Raw genomic sequence first — 25,544 nt, forward strand, 5'->3', positions numbered from 1 at the left:
AACAAAACTTATGCGAAACATCAGATACAGAACTATGAACAATTTTATGGTATTTACAATAGCGTTTTTAACCGTAGTTAAACCTAATGGGTGGCATATTTCCCACACTGGCATATTCCCCCGAGTTACCCTATATAGAAAATATAATAGAGACGAACCAATACGAACTGACATTAAAATATTGAACTTGTAAACATTAATTCAATTTTTGATTACATAGCATACATCGTAAGAACAAATTGTTATTAGTGTTATCAATCAGATTCGTGTACTCTTCCGACGAAGAAGACGGAAAAAAAGCGTGGAGCTGGCAAATCGACCACATTAGTGACGAGACGATATCCAAACCCGATCATCCCCTTCGACGAAGTGCCCTTATTGGCACTTGGGAATAAACAAGAGACGATCAATAGGCCATAAAGGATGGAATCGAGTGTCCACATGAAAAATATTGCTCCATAAATATACTCGCAATCGACGCCACTTCACATAACGCCGTTATTATGCCTTTGCCATTTCGCAGGACGACCAATTCGAAATTGCACTCTTTATATTCTTAAAGATAACAAATCACAGACGGTGCATTGGCACAAAGTAAATAATGTAAATAAAACCCTTTTGCATGTTAATATATGATATTCAAAATTTAATAAAATTTAAATAAATAGAAATTGGATCATAATCTTTGCCGGTAATATTCAGCAAATTACATCTCTGTATTTTTAAGATTAAAAATGTTTTTTTTTTTTTTTTTTTTTTTAATAAAAAATTTGGCGTAAAATTTGAAATCTTAATGCCCTAAAAATTTGTCTTTACAAATTTAAAATTTTTGAAGCTCGGACCTGCGAATTGATATTTAATCATTATATTAATCCTTGTAACTAAATCTTAAATAAAAATTAATTTTAAAATCTCCTTCTTTTATTTCTCTTCTCTCTAAAGTAGAATCAGTGAAAATATCACTAATTGAAACAGTAAAATAGGATTCCACTGAGAATCAGTGAGTATTTCACTGAACTTCAGTAGAATGTTTACTTTTTGTTTCTTTATCTTATATTTCACTGATTATGGTCAGTGAAAGTAAGATGTCACTGTAAAATCAGTTATCTGTTGGTAATACTGATTGATGGTGCGAGGAAGCGGAACAGGATTGTGATCTCAGTGATGTGTAAAACAGAAGACGAGAACGAAGTATACGTGACGAAGGACGAAGCGGTGCTAAGTGTATGTACATTACAAAGAATGAGAGAAACTGCGGTACTGAGCTAAGCGTGCTTGCGAAAAAGGTGAGGTTAAAAGTAAGTACGAAAGCTTCTTGAGCCGTTCATTTACCGCGGGTACTGACGAGTACGGTGGCCCAACGGGGCGAGGTTATAGTTTGCCAACGGGGCAAAGATGGAGGCCCTACGGGCCCATAGTAAAGCGCGATAAACTAGAGACTGTTTCTCCCTTTTCATTTTCAGCATAAACCACGGCGTATTGAACCAGAGAACTGAACAGCAAACAGAATAAGATTATTAATCTCGGTTATCGTTGGAAACTTATCAAAAGGAGTAAGTCTTTTATTTCTTATTCTTATAATTTCTTAGTATAAATTGATTGTTAAAACACGATTCAAATATTTGGATATTTAATTTCAGAAGAACATTGATAAGGGACAACATGATGATCCTCCTATTTTTCCAAATTCTTCGTTAATACAGATATGGCCTGTAAGTTTGGTTAGTGCATTTAAAAGTTATATATTAATACTTGCTAACACACAGAAAAATCGTTTTTTAGGAAGGAACAAACATAGAGGCACAAGCTCGTAAGCTACTAAGGAATGTTTAATTTTTAATTGACTTCATTCTGTAAACATTTTGTACGTAACAATTACATTGTTGAATAAAAAATTATAACATGTATTAAGGTTATTACTTTTTGTTACTGTTTGCTGGGACATTTACTGATTTAATCAGCTTGCATTACTGATTTTGCTGTTCAAAGTCACTGTTTCCAGTAGTCCAATATTACTGAGTAAAACAGTCCATATTACTGATTTAATCAGTTCACATTACTGATTTTGCTGCTCAAAGTCACTGTTTTAGTAGTATAATATTACTGATTGAAATAGTCAATATTACTGATTTAATCAGTTCACATTACTGATTTTGCTGTTTTAAGTCGCTGTTTCTAGTAGTCCAATATTACTGATTGAAACAGTCAATAATAACTAATTCTTTCAGTGAAATGTCACTGATTCTCAGTGGTATACTTATAACTGCTTCAATCAGTGACTATTTACTGTTTCTCAGTAAAAATACACTGATTCTCTTTTAGAGAGTTACTTATACAATATGTTGCAATAATGATTATGTTTCCCAAGTTAAGAATAGAAAAGATGCTTGAAAACTATTTAAAGTCCATCGACACAGCCCCTCTTTTTAAAACAGTTAAATCTTCAGAACGAAACAATTGTAACATAGGTCGCAGCTTAACTCTTTTCCATTCTGATTATATGACCGAAACCGAAGGACATCGTTATTAAGTGCAAAGGGTTAACTTTCTGAGAAAAACTTTAGTACCCTTGTCATGAAAATTTCCTTTGCGGAACCCCATAAAAAAAATAACGAGTGAGAAAGAGAGAGAGAGAGAGAGAGAGAGAGAGAGAGAGAGCTACGATTTTGTTGCGTTGCGAATCGAATACAATGTCCTACCAGAGAATAAATTGCAAATACAGAATTGACGAAAGAGGAAGCGAGGGAGAAGAAGCAAGAGAGAGAAAGAGAAAAAGGAAGAGAATTGTACAAAAGCAGGAAAGTATACACTGTATACAGGGAAGGAAAGCGCGGTTATAGAGCGGTTGATATCGAAGAGAAGTCGCTTTCTTATTTCCATTCTTAGCAGCGTTCGAATCCAAGTCTGATACTAGCGTTCACTATTTTGCTCATCCCCACCTACATGATTCTCCTTGCTACCCACTCTTCATGGACTGGGTTTGTCTGCAATAAATTAAGTAAGAGAATGATTTTAGAATAGTCATAGAAGTCTTTTTAGTCATCGATCCATGTTCCTGTCATCAACTTTTCAAAAACGCATAATTCGACCCAGACGTGAATAATTATAACAAAGAAGTCCTTCGAGAGACAGACAAAGGCAACCTTTAGCTGAATAACTATGTTTACGCCTATTAAATTATAAAAAATTACTAACCTTTGTGAGATAATGTCAACAATAGCATTATAATAGAAGAAGTTAGAAAATCATTTTGATACATTTAAATAATTATTGTTAAATAACACTGTTCTCTATCGAAAGAAAAGTGTTGCTTATAATCGCGAAGTGAAAAAGAGAATCGAAGAGAAGGTGAAACGAAGAGTAGGTATTGAGGAAGAGAGACAAGACCGTATACACAGAGGTAGGACTGATATAGAGGTAGAACGTATATAGAGGAGTACGACCTATACTTCTTAATACTGACAATTTCGCTACTGAGGCCAATCAGAAGATAAACTGCTAGCGCGAACCGCCCCCTCGATAAAACGATTGGTTGGTTAGCAGCGGTTGCCACCCCACGTCCGCGCGTTCGGAAGAGGGGAGAGTTGCGCTACGAACCGCGAGCTGCTCGCGTTCCCGGCTTCCCGGCCGACGACACTCCGATGCCATCGTCCGCGGAGCGAGACCGAGCGCGCAGTTCTCCGTCTCTTCGCCACACGTTCGTTCGCGATTTTCGTTCGCTCGAAGATTGAGATCGGCTCAGATATCGAAACGCGTCGCGTGATCTTCTGAGCGCTAATAGATATGGGCTTCAGTGCCGGCGCAACGTTGCGCTATAACGTATGAGGGGACTGACAGGAGGACTAGGACCTGGAGTGACGTGACAGTGAAACGGGGACCCTCAAATTATGTGCATGACGGATTGAGCAGTGCAGTGACCGACCGTTTAATATTGTCCTCTAGTCCCCCTAGTGATTGTTATTGAACACTGTGAGACGAAAGTCTCAACCACGGCAGCAAAATTGAGCTGGAGTTGCAACGGTCCGCCGGCCACTTTATGAGGTGAGTCTAAACGCGGAAGCACAAAAAAGCGCGCTTACTTGGGATTGCGTGTATTCGAGAAGTCTGAAAAATAAAATCTACACAATACACGGAGAGAATTTGTTGTTATATTTTACCCTTAAATTCACTACAAACTTGGGACAACTTGGCAACCAAGGAATTTTTAAAATATACAAAAGACATTTTACAAATAACGTGACAAAAATTACCAAGCAGATTGGTAAATTTTAAAAAATTATTGAAATTTGCTAGATATATTTTAGTAAAATTAATCAAACATATTTTATATTTTAATGTAATAAATATTAATATTTTTTATCATGGTAGATATTAATCAGAATAGCTCGCATAAAATTCTTGGTGGTACATGTTGTCCCACAACAACCATGATTTCAGGGTAAATTTTAAGAAAAAGTTCTCTCTGTGTACGAACACAACACACAATATGACTCTCACAAGTCCTAAAGGCTTGACAGCCTACGTGACATTAGAAGCCCAAATAACAGGACGACGTCTAAAAATGTTTTAATGACATGTCTTATTATTGATGTTAGAGACGTCATTAAAACATTTTTAATACGTCATTTGACGTCATTCTGCTACTTCGAAGTTTTCTTTAACAGATCAAACACTTCATAATATCAAGATTGTTAATATCACAAATCCGTATTGATCTCTTCATTAAAGAGATTTATATCTGAGTCTTATATATCAACTTATAGCTGCGGAGTCGGTGTCGAAATCGGTATCTTATTATTGTTTAGTCACTTTAATATCTGTTATTGCAATAAATATTACCACATATCTCACAAGGAGAACCCGGCAGTCTGTAATCACCGATTTCAATGAGATTTTGTAAGTGTATTGTATTCACACTCATACTTATACTTTTCTAAAGCCGCAGGACCCACTATTCAGGAATTCTCGAGAAAAGTCGAGAGAAAGATTTTCCATAAGATGTGTACGGGGTCCTTCATTGTGTAAATAATATACTTTTTTTCTTATCTTGTCTGAATCTGGAATTTATTAATACCTAAGACCACACATTAAATTAAATGCAGTATATGATTAAAATATTACACGTATTTTTTTAAAATAAAGTAATCAAAATAAAAAATTTAAATAACAATTTAAAAGTATAAGATTTTAACTTGCGTCGCTACGCCGCCAGCTCGACAACCGTTCTTCCGTAAAGGTATTAAGGTCTTTGCGCAATGCCAAAAAACAGGCAATAGATACAGAATTTTCAACGTAACGGAAACCCTATGTATATTGCCTGAGTCACTGTTTATTCTGCATTTATACATGATTTTTTATTTCTATTCCCTGTTCTTATTGTCTGTTGTCTGGTATATGCAAGAGTCTTTAGTGTTATTAGAAAAATTTCATCGTCATTTTCTCGAGAATGCCTGAATAGAGGGTCCTTACGGCTTTGGCAAAATATAAGTATGAGTGTGAATACAACACGTCCACAAATCCTCATTAAAAATTGATGATTACAGACTGACGGATTCTTCTTCAGTCAATAGTCAAATGTTTTGACGATTTATGAAACAAAACCAATGGTCGTATTGTCTTAGCCAGTTAGATCGAATAAAAATTCTTTAAAGTAAAAGTGCTAATACCGAGACACACACATAAGAGTAATGCGACGAATTTTCCTACTTAAATTTGAAGAACCATTCAATTTTTGATAATGACATAATAAAGTGTGAAAATAGACTATATTTTATAAGTCGAAAAGAAAATATTTGTTGAAAAATTGTTTTCAAACATCAAATTTTATTAAAATTATATTATATTAACCAGTTGAAATGACCTAATACGTGGACAAATTAAAAAATTATAGTATAAAAGGATTACAATATCTTCTGTTAAGTCTCAATTTAAAAAAATTGATTATATATCAATAAGTCACATTAATATTTACACTTATAGTTATCTTAAAGAAAATTATCATTCTACTTATGACTTATATTCTATAATCTATAACACTAATAAAATATGATTCTCGGTTGTCCATAAAAAATATTTTTTATTTTAATAAACGTTTGACATTCCCTAGAGGGAATTCTCTAGGTTCCTCCCTAAGGAAGAAAGTAAGCTCGGGCGTGAATTTGGCTACTTTCGCCCCTCTCTACAGGCATGGAAAGTCGAACTTTTCGTGGAGGTGTTGTGAAAATATATTACCAACTAAGGCTGCAGTCATGTAGCATTTGATGCTATATACAAGTGCTCCGAAGCATTCTTCTTCTTCTTCTTTCTTTCAACGAAGAAAGGAGAAAACAAAAAGAAAGCTTTAAAGCATTTGTAACATCAAATTCGCAGCCTTAACTCACCTATTGTTAATTGTTACCCCTTCGTGGTCACTGGGGGTCAGCATGATACTCCAAAAATTTTTCAAAACAGAGCTACACTAACTCCAAGCTTCGAAACGGGCTTTGTGCCATTTACCGAAAACTGACATTTCTTACTTATCTAACAGTTCGTTAGGCCCGAAGAGAATTGCTTGTTCATTTTTTTTTTCCAAAAAGTACCCACTTTATATTGCAAAATAAATACTTTTTTTGGAACGTATACTGCCGTACTATTTTCTTTTTTTTTCCAAAGTTTCACATCTCATGAGTACAGTCATACATTTTTAGCCAAAAATATCAATAATTTAAAAAATTACAAAAAGTAAAAAATCACTTTTTATGTACTTTAACTTTGCTATTTTTTTTCAATATGTTAATATTAAATAAACAATAAAATTAATATTGCAACAGGTTTTACAACATTTCAAGAAGGTTCAGTTTAATTTTTTCAAGTCAAGAAGGTTCAGGTTAATTTTTTCAAGTCAAAATAATAAAAATTGTAAATATGGCAGCCGATTAAAGTCGCTGGGATCGTTTTGACCTCAATGTGATCATTATAAAACTGTAGATAAATGTGACCACGAAGGGTTAATTATGTTAAATAAATAGTAAAATTATGTTAAATAAAAATATCGTAAAAATAAATGCAAAAATTGCATTGTTTTTATCAATATTAATAATATCAAAATTAATACTGCGCGGACACCGTGTTTTTGGAGCACTCATCCTGGGACTTTCAAGTCCAAAAAGTTTTTAAAAGCGTTTCTGTGTTTCTATACATAGGCCAGAAGTGTTGCAATTTTTTTTACGAAAGACGTTTTCTATCCATATCTTTGACCTCCCGTAGTATGTGCCTAATTTGACCAGTGAATGCCATGGACCACAAAAACCCTGATGCAATACCGACGAAAAATATCGGGATAACCCTATAATCATATCTTTCTTAGTTGATTGGGTTAACTGTTAATTGCAACCGTATCTAATCTGCAATGTTATAACAAGTTAAGAGATCCCTGTTCCCTCCTTTTCGAAGTTCTTTTGTGCGTAATGATAACGACATTTACTGATTCACACTCGTATTGGATGGAAGGCACAAGTGCGCCTTCACGTTGTCTCGAAACTTTCCGTCGGTACTGTATTTTCTAGATTTGGTAACTATATTGTTAATTGTTTAATGAAAATGATGAAATTCTTTACTAGTCTTTACTGTTTGACTATCTGCAATCTATATTTCGTTACCATTGTATACTTTTATTTATAGACAAAAGCATATTTTAAAGCATAAAGCCCATGATGTACAGAAATTTTAGAAACTTTATCGAGAATCATCTCATTTGCATAAACTGGAGCTTTAAATAATTTATCAAATTTGGAGAAGCATTTATTCATTTTGATTATAGCGGAATTAACGACTTAATTAAAAATCATTTGAGAAAAACTTTTCGGCAAATGATACATAAGATTCTTCGCGGTAAATTTGTTTTTAAAAATTTAAATAATTCAAAATGTGTGATCCGTAACATTTAGTGCTTCTCGATTTCAAGTAGGATCAAACTTCGCGATTGCATCGAATTTAATATTATTCATCGCGGTTGTTGTGCGTGTATTACGAAATGCGAAATATAACCTTCTAATTGTTCACAAGATTGTTAAACGCAAAACTTTGAGAAGTAAATAATATTGGTCGAAATAGGCAATAAATTGCGGCTTGCTGCATGTCCCCGATTTTCTCAGTGACCCACGCCTAAACATTCAATTAGCACTTCCTAATCTCTCCCCCGTCGTTGTCAACAGCTATTACTTCCAGCATCTTCTCGATCTCAGTGAGTTACTCTCTTGCTCTCTCTTAGAGAGAAAGAGAAAGAGAGAAGGGGGAGTATTCTCAAAAAGCACCCCAAACACCACGGAACGATGATGACAGGGTGGTTGTTCCACCCCTTGCAACTTCAACTAACCGACGTATCTATTAATCCGCCCTGAATGACACTCGAGGGTGGCACTCGCTCTCTCGTTGTCCCCTCTCCTCCGTATAAGGGGGCGAGCCTGACCCTACAAAATCGTAACTACCGCTCCCCCTCTTTTTCTGAATCCTCCCCCGACCACTACAGGTTTTTTTTTAACGAACACTCAAGGAGATTCAGTGCGATAATTGTGTTAGTTCGAGAAATTAGGATTTGGAGTGAGAAGAAGAGGAAGAAAGAAGATTGAGGGAGAAAGGAAAAGAAGAGGAAGGCAAGTGAGTCGTTTGGCGTACCCTTTGCCGCAGGGGTAACGGTTAGGGTGGAGGATGAAGAACTGGAGAGCGCGCGGAACGTACCGAGATTGGTTAATGGCTTTGATACGAAGAAAAGGATAAGATTAATTTGTTTACGAATCGGAAAGCAAACGAATAAGCAATTATGTGTCGCGAGGAGAGCCCACTCTCGTCTTATTTATTTAAAAAAATGTTTCTTATAAATTATTTATAATAAAGGTTGAACTGTTTCAATAAATAAATAAATATTAGGTCTTTGTAGTTGAATACGCACCGACAAGAAAAGTGCGTCCCGCTGAGCTAGGTATCCTGCAGCTAGACTAGGTAAAGACCGCGTGTTAAAATAAAATAGATATATAGTTAAAGTGGGAAAGAGATAGAACGCGTTTAGTGCAGTAACATTGGCTATTAGAAAAAACAGTATTTTTACATCCCGCTCTTTCCGCCTATCCCGTCTAGCTATCCCGTCTGTCCCTTCTTCTACTGCCTCCCATTCTTCTAAAATTTTCTATATTTTTCCCCAAAGTAGTCATCCATGTTCAGTACTATTTCAGACTCCCAGGAAACTACAGTGTCGAGGCATACATAAACTGAAGGTATTTGTACACCGAAAAAATCATATTCTTGATTTTAGAACAAAAGCCTCTAAAGCTTTCCTCTAATCAAATATTCTAAAAAATTTAGAATATTCCCCTCTAAAAGTCTCCTGTTAAGAATAATTTCTGAAACAAAGAAAATATTCTAAAATGCTACTTCGGTGATCGGTTAACAAATGACACTCGCGCTCACGCAAGCTCGTATACTGCTCACGGTCCGCGCTGTAGTATACGTGCGTGCATGGTGATACGGTGGTGATACGTAACCTAATGCTTCTTAAAAAGACATTCACTTGCAGTCAAAGAAGTAGTCATTTGTGGAACCTGCTACAAATCTAACATGATTCTTGTTATTAATTACGAAGAGAACTTGCCTCTTTTTGGAAACTTGTGTTGGATAGTGAGGTCACAAAATGTACAAGAGCGTCCTCACTTTCTTTTGTCAGGGTTGCGCACCGTTAGTTTCAACGAACACTTGCACTCCTATGAAATTAGGCCTATTGCGGAATGGTTTCTGGTTGAGTACAGAGACCTTGTATCTTTTTATCCACCTATTGCTCATGTGGGGTCTGATGGGAACACTTATGTAACTTTTAGACATATATCTTGTATCTTGTATCTTGTATCTTGTATCTTTTATTTTAACACGTTGCATATTCCACTTGTCTACTTTGGCATTTTGTATTTTTTTTCCATCTTTTTAGCTTAAATACAATGAAAGAAGTAAGAAACTACACAGGAATTAAGAATAAAGATTTAAATAAAATAAGGATAAGGAATATCCATATCTTATTAAAGTCTTTATTCCTAATTTCTGTGTAATTCCTTTTTTTTTATTGTATTTTAACTCTTAGAAGAGTGCCCTTTTTAATCCATTCAAAGGATATATACTATATTATTAGAATATATTCTATTACTAAGCTACTTACTCATATTAGAGGTATCTGGTATATTCTAATTTGTTAGAATATTTATTAGAATATTTCATTATACTACCTATTAGAGGGAAATCCTTTCACTTTTAGGATATCACCTTGGCGCTTATTTTAGTGGGAAATACTCTGTAGTTTATTGGATTATTCTAAAATGTAGAATATAATTTTTTCGCTGCAGCAAAAAGTGATTAAAATTTGAAAACTGCAGATTTCTTAGGTTTATATCGTTTAAAATATAAAATAAATAAATTTATATTACATAAGACAGCCAATCCCGAGATATGATAAAAATTAATGCAAACAAAAAGTTAAATAACTTTTAAACCAGTAAGAGAATTGTGCTGAAATTTTTCATAGATACTTAGACGTAATAATAGAACAATCTGTGAAAATTTTAGATTTTTGGTAATGCTTTGAGATGTGACACATAAATCCTTAATCCTAGAACGGTACACTTCTAAAAGTAACGTAGATGGTACACATGAATTAAGATAACCCGCCGTTTTCTTTTTACTATAACTTTTGATCAATTGCACATTTTAGGGCAATTTTTTTTAAAGCGATAATTTAGAATCTCAGAAACTCGAATATCCATATTAGAAAGCAAAAAGAACTTTTGTGTGCACAGGAGCTAATTACAAAATATTAAAACAAAATTTTTTTAATTGAGTAAAATTACGGTTTTTTTTATTTAATCATATTTTTTTTCTAAAATGAGTGTTGATAACTGGGATTGTAAAAGAACTAATGCACATTTTCAATTACTTCCAAAAAGTATAATTATTTTGAATGGTAAATGTAGGTAATTTTTTAGTTTTAGTAACTTTTCGAACTTTCCGTGGTGTTGTAAAAAATAAATTTTTTGCGTGATTTGACATTAAATATGAAATGTTAAGTAAAAAATTGATAAATAATAAATTTCTAATGACATTAACAAATATCAAAAATTGAAATTTACGTTATTGTACATTATGAAGTAACATTAAGGTTATGATGAAAAATCAAGGAAAAAAATGTTTATTTCATTTTTTAATTCCAAAATTCAAAGTTTCATTATAAAATACGATCATGGAATCATAAAAATTAATTTTTTTTCATGAAAATGTATATATTTGAATAAATGAACGATTTCTTTGAAATATATGTATAAGAGGTACAATTTTTTATTATATTTATATTCACATTTACCAATCATATGCAAAAAAAACTTAGATAAAATAACCAAAAATCCAGAAATCGACGAAAAATAGGCATTTTTATACAAAAATTAGGGTTTTCTCGTTGAGTTATGACTGATTTCATGCTCAAAAGCATATGAGACGTATCGGAATGTATCAAATATTGACAACATATATCCAAAAGTAATATATTATGTTTATTTTAGAGTCAGTTAAGGCACTATCAATCATTTGAGGACCGTAAAAGGCCCAAAAGTGGCTAAAAATAGGGTTTTTCGCAATTTTGAGTACGGCCCACCATTCCGAAAAATCTGAAAAAATTCTAATACATGTAGAACACTAAAATACAATTTTCTAGAGTAATTAGACCTGCAACTATCAAAGAAATTAGAAAAAAATTGATTTAAATATTTATTTAATTTTTTTAGGTTAGATATTCAACGCGCCTAAAGCTAAAAAAAATTGTGTGCTAAGTAGTTTTTATAAACTATATTCTCAAATTTTTTCAAAATTTTTAACATGAAGAAACCGGAGAAAAAAATAATTTTTGAAAAAAACGGTTTTTTGGTGCCACTAGGAAAAGGAGAGGGGATGGATAGTCAGAAAAATCGTAGAAAATTATTTTTTTAGTGTACTTATACAGATCCAAAGTCATTTTTCCGTTTCATTGACAGTGGCATTTTGCCTATCTTACCGTGGGGTACCCTTTAAGTATACATAGGGCCTTCTTTTCCCGTAACTATTGGCGAATCGGTTAATCCTAACGGTCCTTTCGGCAAGTGCGCACTCCAAGTTTATGAATTATTTGGTACGGCGCATTTACTACAATGCGGAGTTCGAGGCATCCTCGAGAACGGGACGCTCTGCACATCTCTCATAGGCGCGCCGCTACCAAGAACGTATCTCCTCATTTTAGAGATGTTTCTGTAAAAAAACACTACTTTTACTCAAATATTCGTTGAATACTTAATACGATATGTAATAAAATACAATAAAATCAAACATCTTACAAACCTTTTAGTAGAAAAAAAATACGCTGTTTTCAAGAATGCGCAAAGACACTTTTTTAGCACTATTCTATAAGGAAAATTGAATAATATTCTTTAATTCACTATTTGAAAGTCACTCACATAAAACACTTAAGAAAAAACGCGTAAAAATTGAACCAAAAATTTATATTTTACTGGTTTAATAACATTAACACTTCACTGGGTTAGTGTAACGCAGTGTAACTAACTCTTAATGTTTGCTGCACGACAATCTTTAATACACTGGTTCGAGTATGGATGCAAGTTAGCAGAGAGCTCACCTTTTTCTGGTCCCTCGTCTCTGTACGGTATAGAAGTGGGGAGACTTTTGAAATCGCTATAAATTACGCTAACCTAGTGTACCGTTCTAGGGTTAAGTTAAACAATGAGCACCAAATTCCGGATTGGGATATTTTAAGAGCGCAAAATCAGCACAAAATTCTAATATAGTAATTTTTTGTTTACAATACTCTATACGTGTTTTTCAAAAGTCGAGGTGCTAGCTTAACCACCCGAGGTGAAGCCAGCACCCCCACTTTTGCTAATAATTTCCTGCGAATAGATAGGAACACAAAATTCAAAACTAGAGCAATAAATTAGCACAAAATTAACACTTTATTATGTCGTGTATGCCCGAGCTTTTTTTTAGTGATGGGGATGCTAAGGTCACAGAGTTTGTGCTGTGTACGGAGAGAATGCAGTAAATGAACGAATCGGAAATTTTTATCCGACGCACTACGCTCAGGACAGCCGATCGAGATTAATAACGATGAAATCAAGATATTAATTGAAAATAATCCGCCTTATACAACTCGAGTGTGTGTATGATTGCGGATATTATATTCTCAAAATATCACGAATAACTGTTGTGGAACATTTACATATGCATATGTACGTAAGTCGTCTCGGTGCTTAGGTACCGCATAATTTCTCGGAAAAAAACTGATGGAAAGAATTTCCGTATGCGAGTCACTGTACAAACGAAACGAAAATAATCCATTTTTGAAACAAATCGTCAATGGCGATGAAAATTGGATTGTTTACAACAATATGGTGCGAAAGAGGTACGGGAGCAGATAAGGTGAGGAAGCATTTATATGACTCCAAAAGCAAAAGTTCATCCGAAGAAGGTAACGCTTTGCATCTGTGGGATTGGAAGAGAATCTTGTATTACAAGCTTCTTACCAAGGAATCAAACGATTAATTTGAATGTGTACTGCTCGCAATTGAACTAACTGAAAGCAGCAATCGACCAGAAGAAATTGGCCAATTGTAAAATTATTAAAAGAATATATTTATATCGACAACAATTAGCAGAAGTACATAAAGCTTCACGACGTTTCAACCCAGGATTCGGGTCCTTATCAAGCGATCTAACAAAGCAAAAATACAGCGTGAGGTCAAATAACATATAGTCAATAATTAAAATTTATAATTTAAGAGTTAAAAGTTAAAATTTTCAAAAAGTATAAAAGAAATTCCTTTAAGTCAATGCGAAAATTTTAAGAAGCAAAAATTCAAATACCTGATGAGGAAACGAGTACCATCGTCGACACATTCTCAGTCTAGTGCTTATGAGATTTTGACAGAAACATCACAAATGAGAGGCTAGAAAATTAATAACTAATAGAGTAATGTTCAAACCCCAGAAAATAAAATAAAGAGTACTTATTTACACAGAGAATGTCCCACGACGGCACCAAAATTAGCATTGCGTATCATGCTGGCGAGTTACAATATATAAAACCAAAATATCACAATTTTCTCGAGCCACACAGCGACTCATGTTCACACGATGGGAGTCAGGAACGAACTGGCAGTTTCGTATATGTTAAACATTAACAAGGTTATCAAAGTACCCAACAGCAAAAAAACAAAACAATTATACGCTCGTTATTGTCGTATGACGTTGTCGTACATGGGGTTTAAATTATCCATGTCTTTTTTTAGATTAATCGTATCTGAATATTTACCTTAAGAGAGTCATAGTTACTCCCGCCGTTTACCCGCGCTTGCTTGAATTTCTTCACGTTGACATTCAGAGCACTGGGCAAAAATCACATTTTTTTATTAAAAACCTTTCCGCGATTTCTCTCTTTTTTCTGTTCTTTTCCCTATGCAATATTTCCACCTTGGACCACTTGAAATCATGACTGTGGAAAACGTGATGTTTGCTGACAACGGAGTGCTTATTATCGTCTTTCTTTATATCATTAAAATGTTCAGTAACACGCGTTTTTAAGTATCGTTTTGTTTATCCGATGTATGATGCACAGCAATTATCACAATTTATTCTATAGACCACTTCCGTAGAATTATTCTTATCGAGACGGTCCTTTCCCCTCTTAATAATGACGTCCAATTTTTTAAGAACCGTGTGGGCAGTATCGAGGCCAACGTTATTAAGTGTGAGACGTATATCTTCGCAAAGACCTTTAATATACGGTAGTACGTCGTATCTCCGTGGATCGAAAAAATTAACAGGAGTGCTATTCACGTCAAATCTATGCCGAAGTTGTTTGCAGAAAATTAAAGAAAATTACCGAAGATTACAGAAAAAAGAGCGTATAAATGTTTTGTTTTTCTGCTGTTGGGTACTGATAACCTTGTTAATGTTTAACATATACGAAACTGCCAGTTCGTTCCTGACTCCCATCGTGTGAACATGAGTCGCTGTGTGGCTCAAGAAAATTGTGATATTTCGGTTTATATATTCTAAGTCGCCAGCATGATACGCAATGCTAATTTTGGTGCCGTCGTAGGACATTCTCTGTGTAAATAAGTATCTCTTTTTTATTTTCTGGGGTTTGAACTAGTGGTGCGATTAAAATTCGAATATTCGTGATATTCGGATATTCGGATATTCGGATATTCGGATAACCAGTTAAAATCATTTGTGCTAAGTATTTGTTGATTTCACCTTGGTCGATCGTCTAGTACAAGCAGTGTCGTATAGGCTGCATAGGCGCACGACCATTAGCAAGCACTTGGTGTAGGGAGGCCAGTAACAGCCATACAAAAGTTTGAAATTTAGTTAATACTATTTCAATCGGTATTCTGGATAGAAACTGAGCACGCAGCAAAAGTTAGACATCTGAATCTTTCAGCGATGAAGGAAAATAAAGTGTGGCAACATTTTATGCCATCAGCCGACAATAGCGAGGCGGCATGCAAGTACTGTGAGTCAAAACTGTCTCATAAAGGTTCCACGACATGTCTGTGGAACCATTATAATATGAAACACAAAGTAGTGCTCGGTGCTTCATCGTCACGTATTCACAGGAAAGTTTTTTATTTTTAACGCTGCCGTATTTTCGATACCATTCAACGTTTTCTGATGTTTCTGATGACTGAAATAGAATTGTCTAAAAAAGTAAATAAATAAAAGAGATTTTTATTTTCCTTTTTTATATATATGCTAGTCTTTGTTTTTCTTACAGTGAACCTTGTTCTTTTCTGTGCATTTTCTAATACTTGCTGTGACTTGAAAAGGCATGTATGGTCGACTAAATAAATAAATCTATTTTGTCGTTATTTTGACAACATCTTGACTTTCTGTTCTGCTTGGGTCAGTGCATTGCGTGTATGAAACGCGTACTTGGCGCGAGACACTACCCGTGTCTCTTGATGTGCGAAACAGTTCGGCCATGTAATCAATTGTCATTTTCGCAAAACATTAAATGACTCTGTGTGAAACTATGATAAAACATGAACAAGATATGCGTCTTCATCTGTCCTCACGAGGCAAAGTTTTGTTAATTTCCAGGAGATTAAGGAATCATGGCCCTCTCATTACATTAGGTAAAACAAAAGTAGCTCCTTAGAGGTAGATATAATCCATGTAAAATCCTTGTAAGTAGGATAAGGACCCGAATCCTGGGTTGAAACGTCGTGAAGTTTTTATGTACTTTTGCCAATTGTTGTCGATATAAATATATTCTTTTGATTAAATATTATTGGCGGAACAAACACTTACTTTTTGGTGTAAAATAATTGTGTTCCACCATGACAACGCAAGACCGCATTGTCTTTTTGATCTGTAGAAATTGATACAGCTTGACTGGGATATTCTACCTCACCCGCCAGACTTTATACGCTTCGATTACCATTTATTTCGGTCCCTGCAAAACTGCTTTAACAACAAAGAAATTTCACTTCCCCGGAAAGCAAAAACCACTTAAAATAGAACAATTTTTTGCCCAGAAAACTGAGAAATTCTATATGGATGGAATCATAAAGCTACCCAAAAGATGACTAAAGATTATCGAAAAAAAACGGTGAATTCTTTGATGAGTAAAGTTACATCTAAATTTTAAAAATCGTCTTTTAATTTAATCAAAAAATGGGACAAACTTTCCGTTTAACCCATCTATATGTCTCCGTTTTTGTATTACTCGACTATTGGAGATAGTAATCTCTTGTCAATAATAAAATTATCAGACATATGTATTAATAATTATAAGTGATTTATGTGTTATATTCTCGTGCGTGATTTGCTTCAAAGTGCATAAATTATTTCTTCGAAAATCGAGATGTTTAAAACAGTGTGTTTAAAAAGTGTTTAATTAGTGTGTTGAATATTAAAATGTGTTAAAAGTGAATAAATTGCTGACCATAGACAGTAATAAACATTACTTGAATTCTACTAATTAATTAACATCCGATGGAAATAATGCTCGCTAATTCTTCCTAATATTTCGCTTTGCAAAAGAAATTTCAAACATTACCAGAAAGATTATTGAAATGTTGTATAAGAATGTCAAAGAGAAAAAAAGAGAGAGAGAAAAAAACAAATTCGATCATTCTTTACTTTTTACTCTGACAATTTCATCTCCCCAAGGATCCCAAAGTATTCCAAAGTTGATTGAATTAATAAGAGTTCCTGATCAATAGATCAGTCTAATTAATTCAATTCGATCTATGTACCCTAAAATTGATCGACATAATAGCAGTCCTAATTGATAAATATCTTTGATTTCAGAGCCGGCGGCAATATGTGCGACGGCTCCTTCCCCGAAGCTCTCCGCATGAGCGTTCAGGGGATGACGGGTACATCTCCACCGGGTAGTGTTAGTCACATGGCAGTAGCGGGCCTCGCGGGGGGTAGTGCACTCGGTTCGGCAGGCAAGAAGATGCAGGCGGAGCACATCAAACGGCCCATGAACGCTTTCATGGTTTGGTCACGATTACAACGACGGAAGATTGCGCAAGAAAATCCGAAGATGCACAATAGCGAAATTTCCAAGAGACTCGGTAAGTGAAAATGTTCAATTTCTTGGTTTCCTTTCTACGAATGACCATAAACTTCGAAAAACCACTTTCTTGAAAAGATTGAACCTTGAGGTTTCCCCGAATTCTTTTTATTTCTAAAATTTTGATAATTTAAAAGAGATTTATACATCTTAACAAGTAACAAGGAAAAAGTGGACTTCGAGAATCAAACGCGGTTAGTTATGCATGAGTTAACGTTATGTAACATTTAATTAACAATTTAATATAAAGTTATAAATCGTTCTTTTCGGCCCTACCTACTTTGAGCCATTTTCACGAAGTGGATAAATTAAATAATAGATAAATTAAATAATCTGACGCTGTCCGAGAACATTAAAACAAACATCTGAGGATTAAAAATAAACAGTATAATTTTCACTAAAATATTAGTAAAATCCGTTATCATTTATGGTCTAGGCTGTAAATCAATCGGACCAGACAATGAAAGTCAAGCCTAACTAAGGTTACTATAATAAATTTTCAAAACTATAAGAATTTATAGACTCAAAACTCTGGACATTTCGCTTCCAAACTTGCAGGACGCACACAAAAATACGGACAAGTTAGTAAATTGGTTATAACAATAAATAGATAATTATTTTACATCTCGTTTTTTTTATTTTAGAGTAAAATGAATAAATTAAATATGATTTTAATTTAAAAAAAAGTTGTATTAAGATAGGTATTCCCCGCATTATGTGAATGTATGTTATACAAATGTCTTATATAAAATGTAAGATGGATAAATATATATGTATGTAAATTATCAAAATTCTAGAAATAGAAAGATAATTTTCTTTAATATAAGACAAACATAATTTCTCAGAATGCAATATCATGCTGCCGAAAACTTAATTCCGACTAAGGACAACTGCTAATTAAAAGACACATTTTATTCGCGATTTTAGAAAAAATTTTCAACGCAGCGAGAATTATTCATTGCACAATCGAGATTGTCATTTTGTCGCGACATATTATTTCTCGTCGCTTCCTTTATGAACGACTTCGCGCACACGTCCGCGTGATTTAGCGTCGACGGAGATATTCCGTCTAGTATTTCCGTTAAATACCCCAGTCAACAAAGGACCTTCCGCAACTCCCTCGAGCTCCTTTATCCGTCATTTTCTTCCTTGCCTCGCACCGTCTATCCCCCATTTTTCGTTTCCCCGGCGACGTCGAATAAGGGAAGCGTCTCCTTCTCCTACTCCTCTTCTTTCGCCTTCTCCTCTCTCTTTCTCCTCTTCTTTCTCCTCCTTCTCGGTAAAAATGATGCGCACGCTCAAACCTTCGGTGTACCACCCCCTTTCTATTTTCCATTCCCCAGCTTTCACTCCCTTCCCCTGCCCAAGCCATCCTTATTCTCCCATGCTTCTTCCTCCACGTTTTCTTTTTTTTTGTCGACGCGACACTTTCCCGTCGCTCTTTCGCCGCCAAGCATATTTTTGGATGATACACATCCACCTCGTTGCAGCGAATTTTGTCCCTTTCCTCCCTTGCCCACTGTCGCGAAATTCCCAAGCAGAGCGGCAAAAAGCTCCGGAGCTCATTCTCGATTCGGAATTTAACGGGCGAGCGCGTCACCTTTCACTTTTTTTCCGATCCTAAAGGTATGCGGAAGAATGTCATCTTATTTCTTAACTGCGAATACTCCGACTAGCCACAAGAATTTTCAAGAAACAGCGAAGGAAATATTTTAATATAATAAAGTAACAATTCTGAAGATGGTATAGTAGCAGACCGAAACGTCTGTAGATGAATTTTATCACAACCACAAGTTTTTCAACGTTAACATCTTATTGCGGCTCTATGCTCTCAATTGATTAATCGTCTGAGCCTTTGATATTTAATGAAATAACAATGAAATATAGTAATACATATATTTATTGGTTTATTTATTGGTTACAAAACCAATAAACACCTATACAAATAGATGTACAAAAAGTTGATTTATATCATCCTAAAGAGTGTAAATGTTACAGATCAAGATGACAAATGACTACAGTTATTTTATTATAATTATCTTTTTGTACACCTATTTGTATAGGTGTTTATTGATTTTGTAACCAATAAATAAACCAATAAATATATGTATTACTTATTTTCTTTATATAAAACAAAAATATTCGAATACTAAAGATTTTCTGCGCCTTAAAAACTGTTATTTTAAAATTCGCCAATATTTTATTAGAAAAACATTCATTATTTCATGCACAGTATCCCATGTAGGAATTGCCCGTAGCCCGTGGCAAGGTAGCCAAGGCTTGGCCGAAGCTAGAACGTTCAACCATTGGCCAAGAATCTGTCAGCCAATACTGGTCCATCATTGGCAATTTACTGGTTGTTGAATAGTCAGGCGTTACAACGAAGGCCGACGCTTGGCCAACGTAAGACAGCCAACTGTCGGCCAGAGTTCTGTCAGCCAGTACTCGACCAACAGTGGCAAATAACTGACTGCCTACCTATACAGGATAGGCAGGCGTTGTGACAAAGCCCTACGGTTAGCCAATGGTTGGCACCCGCACATCGGCCAATATTCTGTCAGACAGTACTGAACCATCACAAGCAAATGACTATGCAAATGTCCGAATCTTCCGATAGATGGCATTTGATAGGATCCGTTTCTCCTATTTAAAATTCGACCAACGATGCTATAAGAACGATGTATAAATGACGGAACTGCACAACTTAATATCAATTGTATCGTGGAGTCCACACTTTTATAATAAAATGTGACACACTTTTGGATTGATGTCAACGTTAATGTAACCTTATTTTTGAAGACTGATAATAATTAAATAAACAAAACATATATATATATATATATATATATATATATATATATATATAAAACGCTTGTATTTTATAACAAAACTCGTTTCTTAATTAATTATCAACCAGTCTGAAATCTGGCAACCAGTACTGGCGCAGTACTGAGCCGATAGTAAATCCTATATTGGCGAAGTACAGGTAGACAACGGCTGGGCCAGTACTGTCTGCCAGTATTGGACCGGAGTTATCATCCATGGTTGCACCAGTATTGTTTCGGTACGGTTACCAGTACTGTGCCGGTCATAAAATCCTATATGGGTATTTAAATTATAACAGTAAATATATCTTTTTGTATAAAAATAATAATAATAATAATAATAATAATAATAATAACAATAATAATAATAATAAATACGTTGTATATATTTTATAATAATATAAGAATTATTAAAAAATAAAAATAAGACGACGGGGCGCAAACTCGCAACCTTCGGACTTGTAGTCTGACGCCTAAGGCTCCTGGTCCCTAAGCTGAGAACTCTGCGTTGACGGTAGCAACGTACCGTCGTGGCAGAAATAAGAACTCTCTCCAATGGAGAATTCTGTCCTTTGTGACATGTTGACAACCTATTTTGCGTTGCGTTAAATTTCTTTATTATTCGCTCTGTACTTGTGCTATAACGTTTAACGTATTCGTGAAACTCGTAAAATTTAACGCGTATGGTAAGATTTGCAAGAAATATATAGCGGAAGGAATATTCTACACTCCTTTCGATAGTCGTCAAAAGGCTTGTTTTTCCGTATGTTTAGGCTTCGTTTTATGGCTGTTTGTTTATTGTCGAGGGAAAAGAATAGTATCCGTTAAATTTTAGAAATGTGCTGAAACGATCTATAGTGATTTTTTATTGAAATGTCTTTTTATTTCGGAATTTACCGCAACCTAAAATAAAGTAATTTCTCGCCTCGATAGCAAGAAATTCAATATGGCCGCGGTGACTACCCAGGAGCCTTAATCCTTGAACGACGCCTTACTGCAATAGTACTAAAGGAGAGTGCTAAAATTCACACCGCGATTTCTGGTAAACGCTTGCATCGTCTCCGTATAGCATTTGTTACTTCTATACGAGTATACTACATTCTTGAAAAAATTCGGCAAAATCGGTGACTCGAAGGGTTTGCCCTTCCCTATTTACTTCTCGTTATACCCAATTTTTTTTCAGTGTTTGCATTAAAATCTAATAATTCTCGAAAGCAATAATTTTTATAACTTTGAAATGTTTTGGAGAAACTTTGAAGTATTTTATAATCTCTTAATTTGCAAGTTCTTGCGACTGCAAATCTTCAAAGTTTTGAAGTTTCAATCTTGAAATTAAAAAAAAATTGGGATTTTTAAATTAAGATTTGTATGTGTAATAAGAGAAATCCAATCAAATACTTTTCTCGTCAAAATAAATACTTCGCAAGCGGCTGAAATAATTCCGATCCGAAAATGCGATAAAACAGCGCCCGATTTTATTGCATCAATTAGTAAATGGCGATCCGCGTTTATCTTTCGAGCCGGCAATTTACCACGTTTCACGACATCCAGAGGATGTTTGGGGGTGGATCCTAAAGGGAGTAATCGTGGTACAAGAGAGGAAGAGAGTGGTTCTTTAAAGTGAGTGCCCTGTCGGGAAACGCTTAGAGCTAATTTAGTTATTGGAGCTCGCTGTAACGTGTTGTGCAAGTTGGTCGTGCGAACCTTGCCCCTTTCGTCTTCGAGACTCCACTCGAGCTGATGGTTCAATCCTTCTGAGGATAATAGCAATTCCGATTGAGACAGAAAAGTCAAGATAAAAAGATGATATAAACAATTCAGACTAAATAAAAAATTCATAAAATTATTTTACAAACTTAATATACGCTACTAAATTTTCGATAACAAGTTTCGATAACATTTTTGATAACAAGTTATTAAAATAAATAGATTATTGATAAAGATATTAATGATATGTATAAGAAATTATTGTGAAAATAATAAATATTAATATCTTTCTAACAAGATTTTGACACTTTTGCCACAGAGATTGTAATGGAATTCCATCTCAGTCCCAATCTTTCCCTCTAAAAGTACCTCCGATATTGCACTGTAAAAACGCACGCATGCGATGCAAACACCCTCGAGAGAGAAGTTCACAAAGAGGGCAAAACGAAAGAGGAGTAGAGAGTATATAAACACACGAGAAAACGGAGGGGAGGGAGGAGACGGAGAGAAGAAGAGACTCGGCAGAAGCTTTCATCGTAATGAAGTATTTCTACCGCTTGCCGAAGCCTTCAAGAGGAAGCACCGGCTTCTTTCGAGCGCGTTAAAGAAACGACTTGTCAGTTTTGCAATCCTCTCCAAAAACAAGAGACCCTACCTGTTCTACGATGTTTGAGGTTAATCCGGTTTAACTGTTTCGCTAACATCATCTCTCGGATCCATGACACTATCCACGATATTTATCTTGAATAGTGATTACGATCCTCGAAGAAAGCAAATTCCTTGAAATTAGTTTCGCTCTAAGTTTCAAAAGAAAACACAGAAAAAACAACAGAAAGGTCCATTCTGTTATTGGACAAGGTTCAGTAAAAAAAAACAATGGTTAACAAAACCAAAGCTTACACCTGACGATATCTAAAATTAAACTACGGTTATCCTATGAAGTATTGATCTTATTTTCTTATCATCCACATTACATAATCTTGCAATTTAACTTGTAGCGATATACATTACGACGCTCAAATGCGAATTGCCGACGGCTTTACTTTTTAGAAATTCAATAATTAAAAGAACTAACAATTATGCAAATCGCAATCGATTCAAATGTAATATATAATTCTCAGCTTCCGCTGATGAAAATAGACCTGATCTTGTCTAAGCCAGTTTCATCGGCTTGCAAAGATTTGCGAAAAAAAGAATCGTGAAAAATACCAGCCTGCTTTACCTATAGAATTGCGAGGACAATGACACCCATTGCGACAGATATATTGTTATATATATAGATATATATGTGTATATATATCTATATATATATAAGGCGTACAAAACACACATACCCGCGTTTCCTCTCATACGGTCGTGTGCGCGTGATTAAAAATGATCGTCCCCGAGCGAGCTTAAAGCTCCCGCTCCCTTAAAAGCTCCCCGTCACTACTTTGAACCCACCGGCTCTTTCTGCCACAAAGGCGGAATTCTCCGCTCCACTTCGAGACTTATGCGCGAAATCCGTTTCCTCCGCGAATTCTGCAACAGACCGTCCCACCCTTTTCTTCACACGAAAAGGGTTGGAAAAGATTAAGGAGGTACAGAAGTGCAGACATGGAAATTCTCATAAAGTTTCGTTTACCTAACATTTTGAGACACCGGTATATAGTCTTCAAGTTACAAGCAATTCAAGGTGAAGAGCTTTTTGTAACTTATTGAAGCTATCACTCCACCTCATAAGAAATTGAATTAGTTCCTGTGGTAGAAGTACGTTAGATTAACTATGTTAGAATTAATGAGCTAATTTTTTAATATCTGATTTTTAGGCTTGGGTGATTCAGCAAGAAATAACGATTGAAAAATACTGATTCAACGTCAAGTTATCACTCTCATTCGTTACAATTATATATATATATATACATATATATATATATATATATATATATATATATATATATATATATATATAAAATCAAAAGATTAGTATGATAGTTTTTATTAATATGTTTAATGTAATTAAGCATTTTATGTACTTTCAAGAACAATCAACAAATTTGATATATATATCTATAATAGTTTAAATATACGTCAGTAAAGATCGACATATACATATATATACATATATCATCGATATAAGAGTAAAGTGTTAAAATACAGTTAGCAAATTGATTCTAGATTTCAAATAGTTCTTGATTTATATGTGCTTTCAAAATATACATAATAAAATTTTGATATTTTGGTCGGCAAGCTGCACCGGATATGCTCGTATTAATAATTAATAATTAATCAAAATTTTATTTATTTTATAGAATTCAGTTTAAGACTTAACATTGAATGCCGAAACTAATTTCTTTATCTCTACATCTAACATAAGTCAGTGTAAAATTTTTGCTATTACATTTGCCTCAAGATATACCTCAATAAAATATTATATAATATAATTCAATTGTAAAATTTATTATCCGTACCAGAGCTGGTAGATTTAAGCCTGTGCCCTGAGGTACGTGCTTTCTCTTGATGTGAGCATGTCCCGCACCAGCTGATTCTCGAGTAGCTCAGGGCTTAAATCTACCAGCGCTGATCCGTATAATATGTTTATTATTTTAGACTATTACTTCAATATTAATTATATTTACAAAATTATTAATATTATTTTTTCCATGCATTTTTTGAATTTAATAGCGTTGATCAACGTATGGCCGCCATACTTAAAGTCATTTATAAAAACGTATCGAGATTTGTATTGTATTATCGATATATGATTAAATCAAAATATAATTTGCTTTTTTCTGTCTTTTTCCCCCTCTTTTTACTTATTTTCCTTCCTCCCTTTCGCTCCTAATGCCGGCTATAGCCGTATTGATACTAACTCCGCTTATAGCGTATTAAATACAAGATAAGTTTAAAATAATGATAAAATATAATTTTAAATAATTGTTGTTCTTTATATGTAAATCCCGTTTTATTTTTATGTTTAAAAAATTATATCTTTAGTGCAACGAGTTAAGACAGTAGAGTCACTACAGACCCTACAGAGCACCTCGTTGCTCCAAACCAAACGCCAGCGACGCCACCGCGCCATAGCGAAAGGGTTAACCCTTCGAGGCCACAGTGGGTAGCGGCCACCCAAACAAAAATTCAGGCCCGATATTTTTAAGATAAACTCCTTTATAATCAGTGTAAAATTCCTTCATTTAAAATCCCTAGTTTGAGTCCTTTTCTCGAAGATCCGTACAGTAGAGAATAATAATATTTAATAGGTAGACTTAAAATTCTAATATAAAATATTATCTTATTGTAAAATAATGGCTAATAAAATCATAAAAAATAAGGCATAAGGAATACAACAAAAAAACGAGACTGAAAAGGGCCCATAAGAATCGGCATAA

General features: G+C 34.5%; 1 protein-coding gene and 1 long non-coding RNA gene across 2 annotated transcripts in view; both read left to right on the plus strand.

Annotated features, from left to right (window-relative positions):
• Positions 1–500: 500 nt before the first annotated feature.
• LOC139821936 (uncharacterized) lies at positions 501–2,055 on the plus strand. The gene is made up of 4 exons (XR_011734391.1): positions 501–1,298; positions 1,464–1,553; positions 1,641–1,712; positions 1,783–2,055. It is a non-coding gene; the product is annotated as an uncharacterized lncRNA (long non-coding RNA).
• A 1,581-nt stretch (positions 2,056–3,636) lies between these two features.
• The window catches only part of LOC139821873 (uncharacterized), a 53,468-nt gene continuing 31,560 nt past the window's right edge, over positions 3,637–25,544 (plus strand). Inside the window, exons 1-2 of the mRNA XM_071793236.1 lie at positions 3,637–4,041; positions 17,371–17,642. Coding sequence (XP_071649337.1) covers positions 4,037–4,041; positions 17,371–17,642 — 277 coding nt within the window. The 5' untranslated portion in view covers positions 3,637–4,036. The remainder of the gene's footprint in view (positions 4,042–17,370; positions 17,643–25,544) is intronic.

The sequence above is a fragment of the Temnothorax longispinosus genome, chromosome 11, assembly GCF_030848805.1.
Source record: "Temnothorax longispinosus isolate EJ_2023e chromosome 11, Tlon_JGU_v1, whole genome shotgun sequence".
Lineage (NCBI taxonomy): Eukaryota > Metazoa > Arthropoda > Insecta > Hymenoptera > Formicidae > Temnothorax > Temnothorax longispinosus.